Raw genomic sequence first — 14,443 nt, 5'->3', positions numbered from 1 at the left:
TCTCTGTTACGGGACCTCCCTCCTCTGCCTGGGTGCTGGGCCTAAATATATGCCAATGGACTGTTGCAGTGGTGGCTGACGTGAAGCCTCATTCTCTGCTATGACATGCAGACTGATTCTCTGCTGACATGAAGCCAGATTCTCTGTTACGGGACCTCTCTCCTCTGCCTGTGTGTGTGCTGGGCCTAAATATATGCCAATGGACTGTTGCAGTGGTGGCTGACGTGAAGCCTCATTCTCTGCTATGACATGCAGACTAATTCTCTGCTGACATGAAGACAGATTCTCTGTTACGGGACCTCCCTCCTCTGCCTGGGTGCTGGGCCTAAATATATGCCAATGGACTGTTGCAGTGGTGGCTGACGTGAAGCCTCATTCTCTGCTATGACATGCAGACTAATTCTCTGCTGACATGAAGACAGATTCTCTGTTACGGGACCTCTCTCCTCTGCCTGGGTGCCGGGGCCTAAATATCTGAGAATGGACTGTTCCAGTGGTGGGTGACGGGAAGCCAGATTCTCTGCTATGGAACCTCTCTCCAATTGATTTTGGTTAATTTTTATTTATTTAATTTTTATTTTAATTCATTTCCCTATCCACATTTGTTTGCAGGGGATTTACCTACATGTTGCTGCCTTTTGCAGCCCTCTAGCTCTTTCCTGGGCTGTTTTACAGCCTTTTTAGTGCCGAAAAGTTCGGGTCCCCATTGACTTCAATGGGGTTCGGGTTCGGGACGAAGTTCGGATCGGGTTCGGATCCCGAACCCGAACATTTCCGGGATGTTCGGCCGAACTTCTCGAACCCGAACATCCAGGTGTTCGCTCAACTCTAATAGCAACCCATTCTTTCATAATCACTTCTTGAAGTTTGTCAGAATTAGTGGGTTTTTGTTTGTCCACCCGCCTCTTGAGGATTGACCACAAGTTCTCAATGGGATTAAGATCTGGGGAGTTTCCAGGCCATGGACCCAAAATATCAATGTTTTGGTCCCCAAGCCACTTAGTTATCACTTTTGCCTTATGGCACGGTGCTCCATCGTGCTGGAAAATGCATTGTTCTTCACCAAACGGTTGTTGGATTGTTGGAAGAAGTTGCTGCTGGAGGGTGTTTTGGTACCATTCTTTATTCATGGCTGTGTTTTGGGGAAAAATTGTGAGTGAGCCCACTCCCTTGGATGAGAAGCAATCCCACACATGAATGGTCTCAGGATGCTTTACTGTTGGCATGACACAGGACTGATGGTAGCGCTCACCTTTTCTTCTCTGGACAAGGCTTTTTCCTGATGCCCCAAACAATTGGAAAGAGGCTTCATCGGAGAATATGACTTTGCCCCAGTCCTCAGCAGTCCATTCACCATATTTTCTGCGGAAGATCAATCTGTCCCTGATGTTTTATTTGGAGAGAAGTGGCTTCTTTGCTGTCCTTCTTGACACCAGGCCATCTTCCAAAAGTCTTTGCCTCACTGTGCATGCAGATGCGCTCACACCTGCCTGCTGCCATTCCTGAGCAAGCTCTGCACTGGTGGCACTCCGATCCTGCAGTTGAATCCTCTTTAGGAGACGATCCTGGCGCTTGCTGGACTTTCTTGGACGCCCTGAAGCCTTTTTAACAAGAATTAAACCTCTTTCCTTGAGGTTCTTGATGATCCTATAAATTGTTAATTGAGGTGCAATCTTAGTAGCCACAATATGGCTGCACGCGTTTCTTTGCAGGTCACCATGGTTAACAATGGAAGAACAATGATTTCAAGCATCACCCTCCTTTTAACAGGTCAAGTCTGCCATTTTAACCCAATCAGCCTGACATAATGATCTCCAGCCTTGTGCTCATCAACATTCTCACCTGAGTTAACAAGACGATTACTGAAATGATCTCAGCAGGTCCTTTAATGACAGCAATGATATGCAGTGGAAGTTTTTTTTTGGGATTAAGTTAATTTTCATGGCAAAGAAGGACTATGCAATTAATCTGATCACTCTTCATAACATTCTGGAGTATATGCAAATTGCTATTATAAAAACTTAAGCAGCAACTTTTCCAATTTTCAATATTTATGTAATTCTCAAAACTTTTGGCCATGACTGTACACCCCCTGAACTTCATGGTTGCTGTAATGGCACTTAACAGGTTGAACTTAGTGTTAGGTTCCCGTCTTACAGAGATCGCCTTGACGTGCGGCAGATGGGCTCAAATAATTTTGTTCAAAGTGATTTGCCAAGCATCTCTAATTTATAAGCATGGCATAACCAATATAATTCATTTTTGTACTTTATTTGGTTTGCAGAGAGCTGTTGCATTGTATGTTTTGTTCTATGCTGTAGTAAACCTTGTCATGTCATATTTGCCCAGTTCTTCATTAGAATGACATTTGAACTACAATAATTTAACCAAGCGTTTTACATTTACTATTCCTAAATTATCCTTTATGATCTAATAGTTGTCATGACAACTGTATAAATACTTATAAGGATAACCTCATCATAACCCTTTGAAGCCTAGCTTGTCATGACAGCCCCAAAGATTATTTTTTTTGGTGTGGCAGCTCTAATAATGTTACTATTAGAATTTTACAGCCATCATGGGAACTGCTCTGATATCGCTGCTGATGTGGCAAAACCCTGTGGGGGATATTTATTAAGACTGGTGATTTAGATGCTGGTCTTAATCCCTCTGTGCTGCTGGTGGATGCGCTACAGTTATGTTGAGGAATGGCCGCTACATAACTTTGGCGCTTGCTACCACCATCTAGGCAACAAAACTGTCACAGAAAATGACGGATGAGATGGGTCTGCCAGCCCGCCTCCTTCCCCACCCTAGTCTCTCCCTCTTTTCTACCCACTTTGCAAAATTGGAGTGAGCGGGGAAACACAGCAGATTTTGCTGCAAAACACCTTTGCAACAAAATCTGCTACATAAATACGCCAAAATGAACCCGTGTATGTTTAAGGTTAGAGATGAGTAAAATAATAAAAAAATAAAAAAATTTGATTCAGCTGCTTTGCTGAATTTTACAAAACAATTCCCTTTGTCATGAATTACTTTGTCACGAAGCATATTTCGTTGCAAGTAGTGGGTACAATGACAGGGAGTGGCGGTTGTGCCCCTCAGATACCGCATTCATAGCTGATCGCTACCTGACAATAATAACAGAGTGTAAATAAAAAATAAAATTATACTTTTCTTGCGACATCATACTTAACCACGCAAATGGATGAGGTAAGTATGATTTTTTATTTTATTTTTTAACACCATTTCAGGGAAAATTGATTTGCTACCACAAAGCACGAGGAAATTCGGCTTTGCGGCGAATTGAATTTTGTGAAATTTGTGAACTCAGATTTGCTCACTAGTTGTCATGGTAAACCTCCAGATGTTAACTTGTCACTGTATCTGTATCTATTACAATATCACAGTTGACATGCCAACTACAATTACATCAATGCTATTGTACAACCAGTTATATTAGGGTTAGCACAGTAACCCCATATAGTGACTGGGTCTGGGATTAGAGTTTCATTGTTGTCATAATAACTATTAGAAGGTAATAACCACTGGCATGACAACATTATTTTCCATCTGAAAAATCACAGTTGTTATGGTAACCACTCAGATTTAAACATTGCCATGGTAACCCTCATCATATCAATGTTTATGTGGTAACCCTTGATAGATCACTGCTGTCCTTACAACCACTTAGATGTTACTGTGGTGTCACTCTTGGCATGATAACTTTAGAAGTTACGGTAGCAAATATATCTTTGATGTTTTGACAACAATATTATGTTCATGGTTGCTGTTATAACTGTTCTGATGTATAAATCCTTTAATGTTGACAAATGCTGCTCTACCCGGTCTAGTATCAGATACCTTCTCCTTGTCAAGTATGCTGTCCATGAACACCTTGCATGGAACACTTTCTTGTTCTACAAAACAAGACTTCTGTCACACCTTTCTAACATACGTGTGAGCTAGCCCTAAGTATATTTAGACCTTCACCCTCAGTGATAGACTGGGGTTCCTTGGGTCCACCAGAGAAAATGTCTCTGAGGGCCTTCTGTGTATAAAACCTATGCAAATCTATTTTAGGCTAACTTCACACTTGACTATAATGGGATCTGGCAGGGATTTGGCCGATCCCTGGCATAAATGCTGGGTTTCGGCAGGACAAAAATCATTGCGTTTCTGGAAGTGGCTGTATCCCATTTAAGTCAATGGGGTCCGGCAGGCACGCTGCCCTATCCGGCGATTTCGGATCTGGAGAACACCGGCAGGCTGTTTTCTGCCTAAACAGTCTCCCTGTTAGCTCAAAAGTTGCATAGCCAATTCATCCATGTAATTGTGTCATGCAGCTTTGTTGATTTGTATCTGAAAATCATTTACCGATATGTACATTAGACATCTGTTTCTTATGTGGTATAGACGAATGAAATATTTAATATAAAAATTTAGAACATTTAAACATTTATTATAATATTTGATTAGATTAACCTTTATCAGTTTAACTGCCTCCTGTATGGATAGCGCAGCTTATCTTGTAAAGGTTCCGTGGGTCCACCAGACGAAATGGTTCTGGAAACCTGACCTTTATCTGTAGAGATGTGCACGTCCACTATGCTGTGCTGGACATGCCAGTAATAAAGTCTAGTAAGTTATTTATTAACCCTCTATTAAGAAATAGACCTCAGGATCCAAGTCAGTTTCAAATGTGTTTTTCTTTTACCTGAACTTTGAGATCCTGTTGCTGTAAATCACATTATTGAGTAGGATTTTAGGTCACCGTAGGATGCTCCATTACATTGCTTATGTGATTGTGAGGATTACCATCTCCTGGGCAAGGGGGACCCTTTATAGATACATGTAACATAACAAGAATTTAAAAGATTTGAGAATGAATAAACTTACACCGGCTAAGTGAATGAATATATTTAGTAAATGTGATTAAATATATGATAAAACAGATACAGAATAGTAAAAAGTAAATAATAATCACTGGCGATGCAATATGGGGTGGCACTCCGGTCGCCATGTCGTAGCACATGGACGACACCCCGGGGTGTACAACAGATAGGGAAAATCAATACTTACATCCTACCTAGAATGAGGTCTTCAATGGAGTGCCTTGAACATATGTGTTTCACAGAGTTTAAACCTGTTAGCCCCTCCTCCAGTCACTCAGGAATGTGATCTTATCAGCACAATGGGGGATGGGTACTAGATTACAAGGCACATCATTACTAGAGATGTCCAGAACTATTCGCCGGCGAATAGTTCCCGGCGAACATAGCTTGTTCGCGTTCGCCTCTGCGGGCGAACATATGCCATGTTCGGTCTGCCACCTATACGTCATCATTGAGCAAACTTTGACCCTGTTCCTCACAGTCAGCAGACACATTCCAGCCAATCAGCAGCATACCCTCCCAGACCCTCCCACCGCCTATCAAAAAGCAAGGACAGCATCCATCTTAGATTAATTCTGAAGCTGCAGTGTCACAAAGTTGTAATCGCAATGCGATTGATACAGGTTATATTAATCGCATTGCGATTACAACTTAGAGCTGGATTCCTAATGGTTATATTGAGAGAATATAACGAAGATTGAGAATATAGTGCTATATTCGTTGTCAATTCTAGCAATACAACCATTAGGAACTCAGATCTAAGTTGTAATGGGAATGCGAATAATGCAGGTTATATTAATCGCATTGCGAATTCAACTTAGAGCTAAGTTCCTAATGGTTGTATTGCTAGAATTGATGAATATAACGAATATAGCACTATATTCTCAATCTTCGTTATATTCTAGCAATACAACCATTAGGAACCCAGCTCTAAGTTGAATTCGCAATGCGATTAATATAACCTGTATTAATCGCATTGCGATTACAACTTTCTCAAATCCTACAGTACATTATAGCATGGAGCCGTTCCCATGGTGATGGGGACGCTCCATGAGCACGGAAGTCGGCAGTAGCTCTAAGCTGAAATCGCAATGCGATTTATAGAACTTGAATTAATGGAATTGCGATTTCAACTTAGAACTTCTGCCGACTTCCGTGCTCATGGAGCGTCCCCATCACCATGGGAACGACTCCATGCTAGAATGTACTGTCGGATTTGAGAAAGTTTAAATCGCAATGTGATTAATTCAAGTTCTATAAATCACATTGCGATTTCAACTTGCCACACTCTGGGTCAACTACGTAATTTTCCATGAGAGTTTTGCCATGGATCCCCCTCCGGCATGCCACAGTCCAGGTGTTAGTCCCCTTGAAACAACTTTTCCATCACTATTGTGGCCACAAAGAGTCCCTGTGGGTTTTCAAATTCGCCTTCCTATTGAAGTCTATTGCAGTTCGCACGTTCGCGAACATTTGCAGAAAATAGCGTTCGCCGTTCGCGAATGGAAATTTTTATGTTCGCGACATCTCTAATCATTACACAGAATGGTAATAATAAAAGGGAACACAATTAAAGGGACAGAACCAATCAGTACTTAAAAATACCTTCACAGTACAATACAATACAATATCAAGCAATCTGTCCATTCCAGTGCTTTGATATAACAGACCATGGCCACATTACTAATGGTTTGCCACAAATGACCCACCATGAAATAATCCAGTTGCACTGTAAACACAAATATTCCTCTGCTGGAGAAAACACCTTTCTATGGTCTTCTTTGGTGTTTTTATTTGTCTCAAAGTCAAATATTTTTGTGTAATAAACATATTTATGAAAACAATGAACATGAAAAATAGATAATTCCTATTCATTGTTCAAAGTGAAATTGGGACATTTTATTGAGAAAGTACTGTCTGTGATTCCGGCAATGCAGCAGTTCTCTCTTCTAATCCCTATGACGTGTCTGGCTGAATTCTCATTTGCTGCACCTAGAATACTCCAGTAATTGTCCGCAGTGTTGCTGAACACCACATTGAGCCGCAGTGGGCTCCATGCCGCTTTATTTATTAGCTGTCACAATTCACCCAGATGTTACTAGGCAGAACAAAATGTGCTTATCCTTCATACCAGCTCAGAATCATTCACCATTGAACTTTAACTACTGAATAATAATGTCTATACAGTGTCATCATTTACATAAAATGAGATGCAACAGAATAAAAGTTGTGAATGCAGCAGAGTGGAACTTGTCATTAATCCCTTAGGGACTTAGGACGTACCGATACGCCATGTTTGCCAAGTCCTCAAGGACCTAGGACGTACCGGTACGTCCTAACTTTAAAACGGCATTGCGGCGCAGCGGGGGTTAATCACAACAGGATGTCCTCTGAAATCATTCAGCGGGCATCCTGTCACAACGCCGGGTGAATTCAGACCTGCAGTTTGTGGTTTTACCTTATCCGGCGGGCAGCGGTGCCGTCGGGTCCCCATGCAGCTGTAGGGGTGACCCGATGGAAGGCAGTGCAATGCCTTCCTGAGGCATCGCCGCTGCCTTCCTGTGACGTGCCTGTGAGATCCAGCCCCCTGGATCTCACAGGCCAGAAGGTGCATGAGTAATACACATAGTATTACTCATACAGCCAATGCATTCCAACACAAAAGTATTAGAATGCATTGTACAGGGGATTAGACCCTTAAAAGTTCAAGTCCCAAAGAGAGGCAAAAAATTAAGTGAAAAAAAAAATAAAAAAAATAAAGTGTCCCCCCAAAATTAAAAGTTTCAAGTAAAAATAAACAAAAACGTAATTTTCCCCAAATAAAGTTAAAAGAAATTGGTAAAAAATAGGGGGGGTGGAGAAAAGTATACATATTAGGTATCGCTGTGTCCGTATCAACCGGCTCTATAAATATAACACATGACCTAACCCCTCAGATGAACACCATAAAAAAAAAAAAGAATGCTAAATAAACCATTTTTTTGTCACCTTACATCACAAAAAGTACAACAGCAAGCGATCAGAAAGGCGTTTGCCCACCAAAATAGTATCAATCTAACCGTCACCTCATCCCTCAAAAAACTAGACCCTACCTAAGATAATCGCCCAAAAACTGAAAAAACTATGGCTCTCAGAATATGGAGACACTAAAACATGATTTTTTTTGTTTCAAAAATGATATTATTGTGTAAAACTTACATAAATAAATAAAAGTATACATATTAGGTATTGCCGCGTCCGTATCAACCGGCTCTATAAAAGTATCACATGACCTAACCCCTCAGATGAACACCGTAAAAAAAAAAAAAAACTGTGTTAAATAAACAATTTTTTGTCACCTTACATCACATAAAGTGTTTTAGCAAGCGATCAAAAAGTCAAACGCACCCCAAAATAGTGCCAATAAAACCATCATCTCATCCCGCAAAAATCATACCCTACCTAAGGTAATCGCCCAAAAACTTAAAAAATTATGGCTCTCAGACTATGGAAACACTAAAACATGATTTTTTTTGCTTCAAAAATGAAATCATTGTGTAAAACCTACATAAATTTAAAAAAAAGTATACATATTAGGTATCGCAGCGTCCGTGACAACCTGGTCTATAAAAATATCACATGATCTAACCTGTCAAACAAATGTTGTAAATAACAAAAAATAAAAACGGTGCCAAAACAGCTATTTCTTGTTACCTTGCCTCACAAATAGTGTAATATAGAGCAACCAAAAATCATATGTACCCTAAACTAGTACCAACAATACTGCCACCCTATCCCGTAGTTTCTAAAATGAGGTCACTTTTTTGGAGTTTCTACTCTAGGGGTGCATCAGGGGGGCTTTAAATGGGACATGGTGTAAAAAAAAAACGGTCCAGCAAAATCTGCCTTCCAAAAACCGTATGGCATTCCTTTCCTTCTGCGCCCTGCCGTGTGCCCGTACAGCAGTTTACGACCACATATGGGGTGTTTCTGTAAACTACAGAATCAGGGCCATAAATATTGAGTTTTGTTTGGCTGTTAACCCTTCCTTTGTAACTGGAAAAAAATTATTAAAATGGAAAATCTGCCCAAAAAGTGAAATTTTGAAATTGTATCTCTATTTTCCATTAATTCTTGTGGAATACCTAAAGGGTTAACAAAGTTTGTAAAATTAGTTTTGTATACCTTGAGGGGTGTAGTTCATAAAATGGGGTCATTTTTGGGTGGTTTCTATTATGTAAGCCTCGCAAAGTGACTTCAGACCTGAACTGGTCCCTAAAAATTGTGTTTTTGAAAATTTCTGAAAAATTTCAAGATTTGCTTCTAAACTTCTAAGCCTTGTAACATCCCTAAAAAATAAAATATCATTCCCAAAATGATTCAAACATGAAGTAGACATATGGGGAATGTAAAGTAATAACTATTTCTGTGTAAATTATGAGTTTATTAGGTATTACTATTCATTATAGAAGTAGAGAAATTGAAAATTGGAAATTTGCAAGATCTAGTCAAGATCGCTCTCTCAGACGAGGCCCGGCTGCAGCTCTGTCTTATTTCTACAGTGTCTCTGTATGTACTGTTGAGGGGGCCCTGGCGATTGAATCTTTGAGTCCTCATCCTGGGTGGGCCCCTTCTAAGTTTGAGCCCCAAAGAAGCTTCCTCTGCTTCCCCTGTTGCTAAGCCCCTGGTCCTGAGTACACAGATACAGTTTAATGCAGGACATGCAGAGGTCCGGACAGTTGGCAACCGTGGTCCGCCAGTTGAGTATCCCTTGTATGTTATATACATAAACTGCACTGTCCATTATATATGTCTTGACTATTATTTGACTATCTACTATACTACATACTACATTATAAACTGTACTTTGCCACTGTAAATTCATTGACCATTATTTCTCTTTACCAGTATCCCCTATTCTATATACTACGCTATCTATAAACGTTACTTTATACTGTACTGTTGACTATTATTGCCAAATTATTTATATATTTAAATGTATTCACTTCCAATTCAGAAAATAAATGGCACCTTCCAATAAAGAGCAAAACTGTGCTGCACTTACTAGAGAAATATTGAGTACCGTATCCAGCAAACTGCACAACGGCAACAGTGTTATAGGTTACAGACCATATAACTTGTGATTTAGTGTGAGTGTAATGTCGTATCTCTTTTCAATCTAATCACATAGAAGCAGCTTCAATGAAGCCGGAAGCAACCAAACAATAATGTGTCAGCATATGTTTAAATTGCCTGTACATTAACCTGCATGCAGCTAAAGCAGGAAATTAAATTAGATTGCTTACTTCATGGAATACTATGTCAAATGTGGAGACCCTGCTGCAGATGTCCCACCCTACCACTATCTCTGTTTGTATTTTATACATTTTATTAATGAACCTTTATATAAAATATCAGCACATATCAGTATAATGAGCTGGAAGCGCAGTTTTGTTATAAGTGTATTTCGCCTTGCCGGGTTGAATTAACTTGGATGGGAGTTGAGTTGCAGTGACCTGGCACAGCCACTACACTTTGAACTTAACCATGCTTCTGAGTTCTAGTTGCGGAGACGGAAGCTGCAGGGAACAGCTGATCGGCAGGGATGCCAGATGTCAGACCCCCAACATTTGTATATTGATGACCTATCCTGGGGATAGGTTATCACTATCAGGAGCCTGGAAAACCTCTTTAACGTGTCTAATCTGTTGTGCCTTGAAGAAAACTGCTGATCAAATGATGAGCTCCAAAGACCTAGCAGAAGACGGTACTCTTTGGAGCTGACTTCGTAGCTAATCACTGGGCACTAGGGTCTAATTTATTATGAGTTGATACACAGATTTTCATATTGATGCTATATCATACGTGTGCAAGGATAACAGCATAAGTAATTATCAAATGAGCAGTAGACTTGTGCATGTTCAGTATAGATGAAGGCTCTGCCCCAAGACCCCTAATTAGACTCTACATGATAAACATTTTCTTTCCTTCTCCACATTGCAGGCAGGCATATTGCTACAGTTGTGGTCTGTGGCTGTCGTCACTCTGATTAACTCCTCTTTGTCCTGACAGCTTAGACCTGCTGTCCTCTCGTTCTCCATTCCCAGCAGGCCTGGCCACTGGACTAGGTCTGTTTCTCCATGCAGGCTGCAGCATGCTTCTTGCTGGATAGGCTTCTCTTTGCCTATAGAGTGTCACTCCTCAGGTCTTAAAGGGCGCATAACCTATTCTTCCCTAGCAAATGGCTGGCTAGCTTACTTTGGGAAGGTGCCCGAGCAATAGGTTCTAGTCCGCTAGTGTCCTTGTACTGAATTCTGTCTGTTTCCCAGATATGACCCTTTGCTGCCCACCCTGACCTCAGTCATCACTTGAACAGAGACTACTCCAAGATGGTTCCCCTGCAGTAAAATCCAGATCACTGTACAGGGGTAAAGGGTGAAGACCAAGGGGGCCAATTAGATAACACCCTTAGCCTTAAGTCAAATTGGTACAAATGACACAGCAGATCCACATCCGCTTTATAACAATCATCACAAGCCCGCCCACTCCTTCTCTTGCCTCTTCTAGGAACTAGTTTAATCTAAACACACTGATGTACAGTCATGTGAAAAAATTAGGACACCCTTTGAAAGCATGTGGTTTTTTGTAACATTTTTAATAAAAGGTTATTTCATCTCCGTTTCAACAATACAGAGAGATTAAAGTAATCCGACTAAACAAAGAAAACTGAAGAAAAGTCTTTTCAAGATCTTCTGTAAATGTCATTCTACAAAAATGCCTATTCTAACTGAGGAAAAAGATAGGACACCCTTGCCCCTAATAGCGAGTGTTACCTCCTTTGGCTGAAATAACTGCAGTGAGACGGTTCTTGTAGCCATCTACCAGTCTTCGACATCGGTCTGAGGAAATTTTACCCCACTCCTCAATGCAGAACTTTTTCAGCTGTGAGATGTTTGAGGGGTTTCTTGCACGTACAGCCCTTTTCAAGTCACCCCACAGCATCTCAATGGGATTCCAATCTGGACTTTGACTTGGCCATTCCAGGACTCTCCATTTCTTCTTTTTCAGCCAATCTTTGGTTGATTTACTAGTATGTTTTGGGTCATTGTCATGTTGCATGGTCCAGTTCCGCTTCAGCTTTAATTTTCTAACTGATGGTCTCACATGTTCTTCAAGCACCTTCTGATACACAGTAGAATTCATCGTGGATTCTATGATGGTGAGCTGACCAGGTCCTGCTGCAGCAAAGCAGCCCCAAACCATGACACTTCCACCTCTATGCTTCACAGTTGGTATGAGGTTCTTTTCTTGGAATGCTGTGTTTGGTTTACGCCAAACATGTCCTCTGCTGTTGTGTCCAAATAATTCAATTTTGGACTCATCTGTCCAAAGAACATTATTCCAGAAGTCCTGGTCTTTGTCAACTTTATCTCCGGCAAATGTCAGTCTGGCCTCGATGTTTCTCTTGGAAAGCAAAGGTTTCCTCCTTGCACACCTCCCATGCAAGTTAAACTTGTACAGTCTCTTTCTGATTGTAGAGGCATGTACTTCTACATCAACAGTAGCCAGAGCCTGCTGTAGTTCTCGAGATGACACTTTAGGGTTTTTGGAGACCTCTTTTAGCATCTTGCGGTCTGCTCTTGGGGTGAACTTGCTGGGGCGACCAGTCCTGGGCATGTTGGCAGTTGTTTTGAAAGCCCTCCACTTGTAGACTATCTTCCGGACAGTGGAATGGCTGATTTCAAAATCTTTTGAGATCTTTTTAAATCCCTTCCCAGACTCATAGGCTGCTACAATCTTTTTTCTGAAGTCCTCTGACAGCTCTTTTGCTCTCACCATGGTGCTCACTCTCACTTCAACAGTCAGGAGCACACCAAACTAAATGTCTGAGGTTTAAATAGGGCAAGCCTCATTCAACATGCAGAGTAACGATCTACTAATTATGTGCACCTGGTGTGATATACCTGTGTGAGATCTGAGCCAATTTAAGAGGGAATACATGTGAGGGTGTCCTATCTTTTTCCTCAGTTAGAATAGGCATTTTTGTAGAATGACATTTACAGAAGATCTTGAAAAGACTTTTCTTCAGTTTTCTTTGTTTAGTTGGATTACTTTAATCTCTCTGTATTGTTGAAACGGAGATGAAATAACCTTTTATTAAAAATGTTACAAAAAACCACATGCTTTCAAAGGGTGTCCTAATTTTTTCACATGACTGTAGCTTTACAGTTTGCAGGGGCAGTCATTACATCTGGGCCCAACACATTTGGTGTAATAGCCCACCAGGAAACACGAGAAAGCAGAAGGTGGTAAAATAGTGAAATGATTTCTAAAAGCACAATAATGTAATAATGACTGATTCTATCTCACTAATGAAGGGCTGTATTTTAGACGGCTTATTTATTCTATATAGCATGTAATCATTAGATAAAGTGGCATGTTAAGTCACTGACCGGACATCCACATTATTTATCCACGTTATTATTTGCACTTCCACCTATGTACAGTTATCATATCATCACCTGCTACCATAGTAAGAAATACATCTTCTCCTGTGCTAACATAATGCCTGAATGTACCTAATAATAACAATAGATAGATTTTGTATGTCCTCCTCTATTGATTTTGTCTTATTTTAAGCAAATAATTTTCTTATAGTTAACAGTTTTTTTTGTATTTTACTTAATGTTTTACAGGCAAAATCGGTAATGGCAAAAGTAGGGTACCCTGGGTTTCTAATGAATGAAACCTACATTAATGAAGACATTAAAACAGTAAGTGAAATGCTAACATCAATATTTATAAATTCATTTTTTTATGGTTGTTTTACTGTTTGTCTTAGTTTGTTTTATGATATTAAAGGGAATCGGTCACTAGCAAACTCCCTATAAAACTATAAAATAATCAGCAGGCACTCACCATCTGTATTTCACACATGTATAACACATTTATTAGTATTTAAAAATATTTAAAAGTATTTAAAATATTAAAATAATGAACTTAAAAAGAGAAAAAATATAGATGACAATATACATTAATTATACACACAGTATAGAATGTTAATAACCATATATTAATATATAATAGATAAATGTGGTAGAGTCAATTTATAATGCAATAAAAAATCAATTAAATAATCGGATAAAAAATTTGGATATTGGATAGCAGAATGTCTTTAGAAAATTTCTTATATTATACGAATATGTCTGTAGAAATTCGCTAAGAATACTTGTTGTCTTATTCATATAGACAGTCCAACATGTTCCAGTATAGAGTTAGTTGCAACAAAGTGTTCGTATTATATTATATTATAGTTGCTCTATTTTCAATCAATAGTTTCTCCATATATTTCCTTGAGTTGTACCAAAAAGAGATCTGATATTCGCAATAGAATAATGCAGTTATAGTTCATCAATGGGTGATTTTCGAATAAATAATTTAGTGTAGATAATCTTGTTATAAAATTCGATTGTGCTTGCTGTGTAGGCGTCCCTCTCACAGTTAAGCTGACTCACCCAAGTCTAAAGCACTTGTCTCTGCGGTATGTTGATTTCATTCAGCTGTCA

The 14,443-nt window shown here is 39.8% G+C and overlaps 1 protein-coding gene across 1 annotated transcript in view; it reads left to right on the top strand.

The window, feature by feature from the left end:
* PHEX (phosphate regulating endopeptidase homolog X-linked) overlaps positions 1-14,443 on the top strand; it is a 284,982-nt gene that overhangs the window by 198,954 nt on the left and 71,585 nt on the right. Inside the window, exon 13 of the mRNA XM_044283956.1 lies at positions 13,574-13,651. Within this exon, the coding sequence (XP_044139891.1) occupies positions 13,574-13,651 (78 nt within the window). The remainder of the gene's footprint in view (positions 1-13,573; positions 13,652-14,443) is intronic.

Source organism: Bufo gargarizans, chromosome 3 (genome assembly GCF_014858855.1).
Source record: "Bufo gargarizans isolate SCDJY-AF-19 chromosome 3, ASM1485885v1, whole genome shotgun sequence".
NCBI lineage: Eukaryota > Metazoa > Chordata > Amphibia > Anura > Bufonidae > Bufo > Bufo gargarizans.
This window is presented reverse-complemented; position numbering and strand designations above follow the sequence as displayed.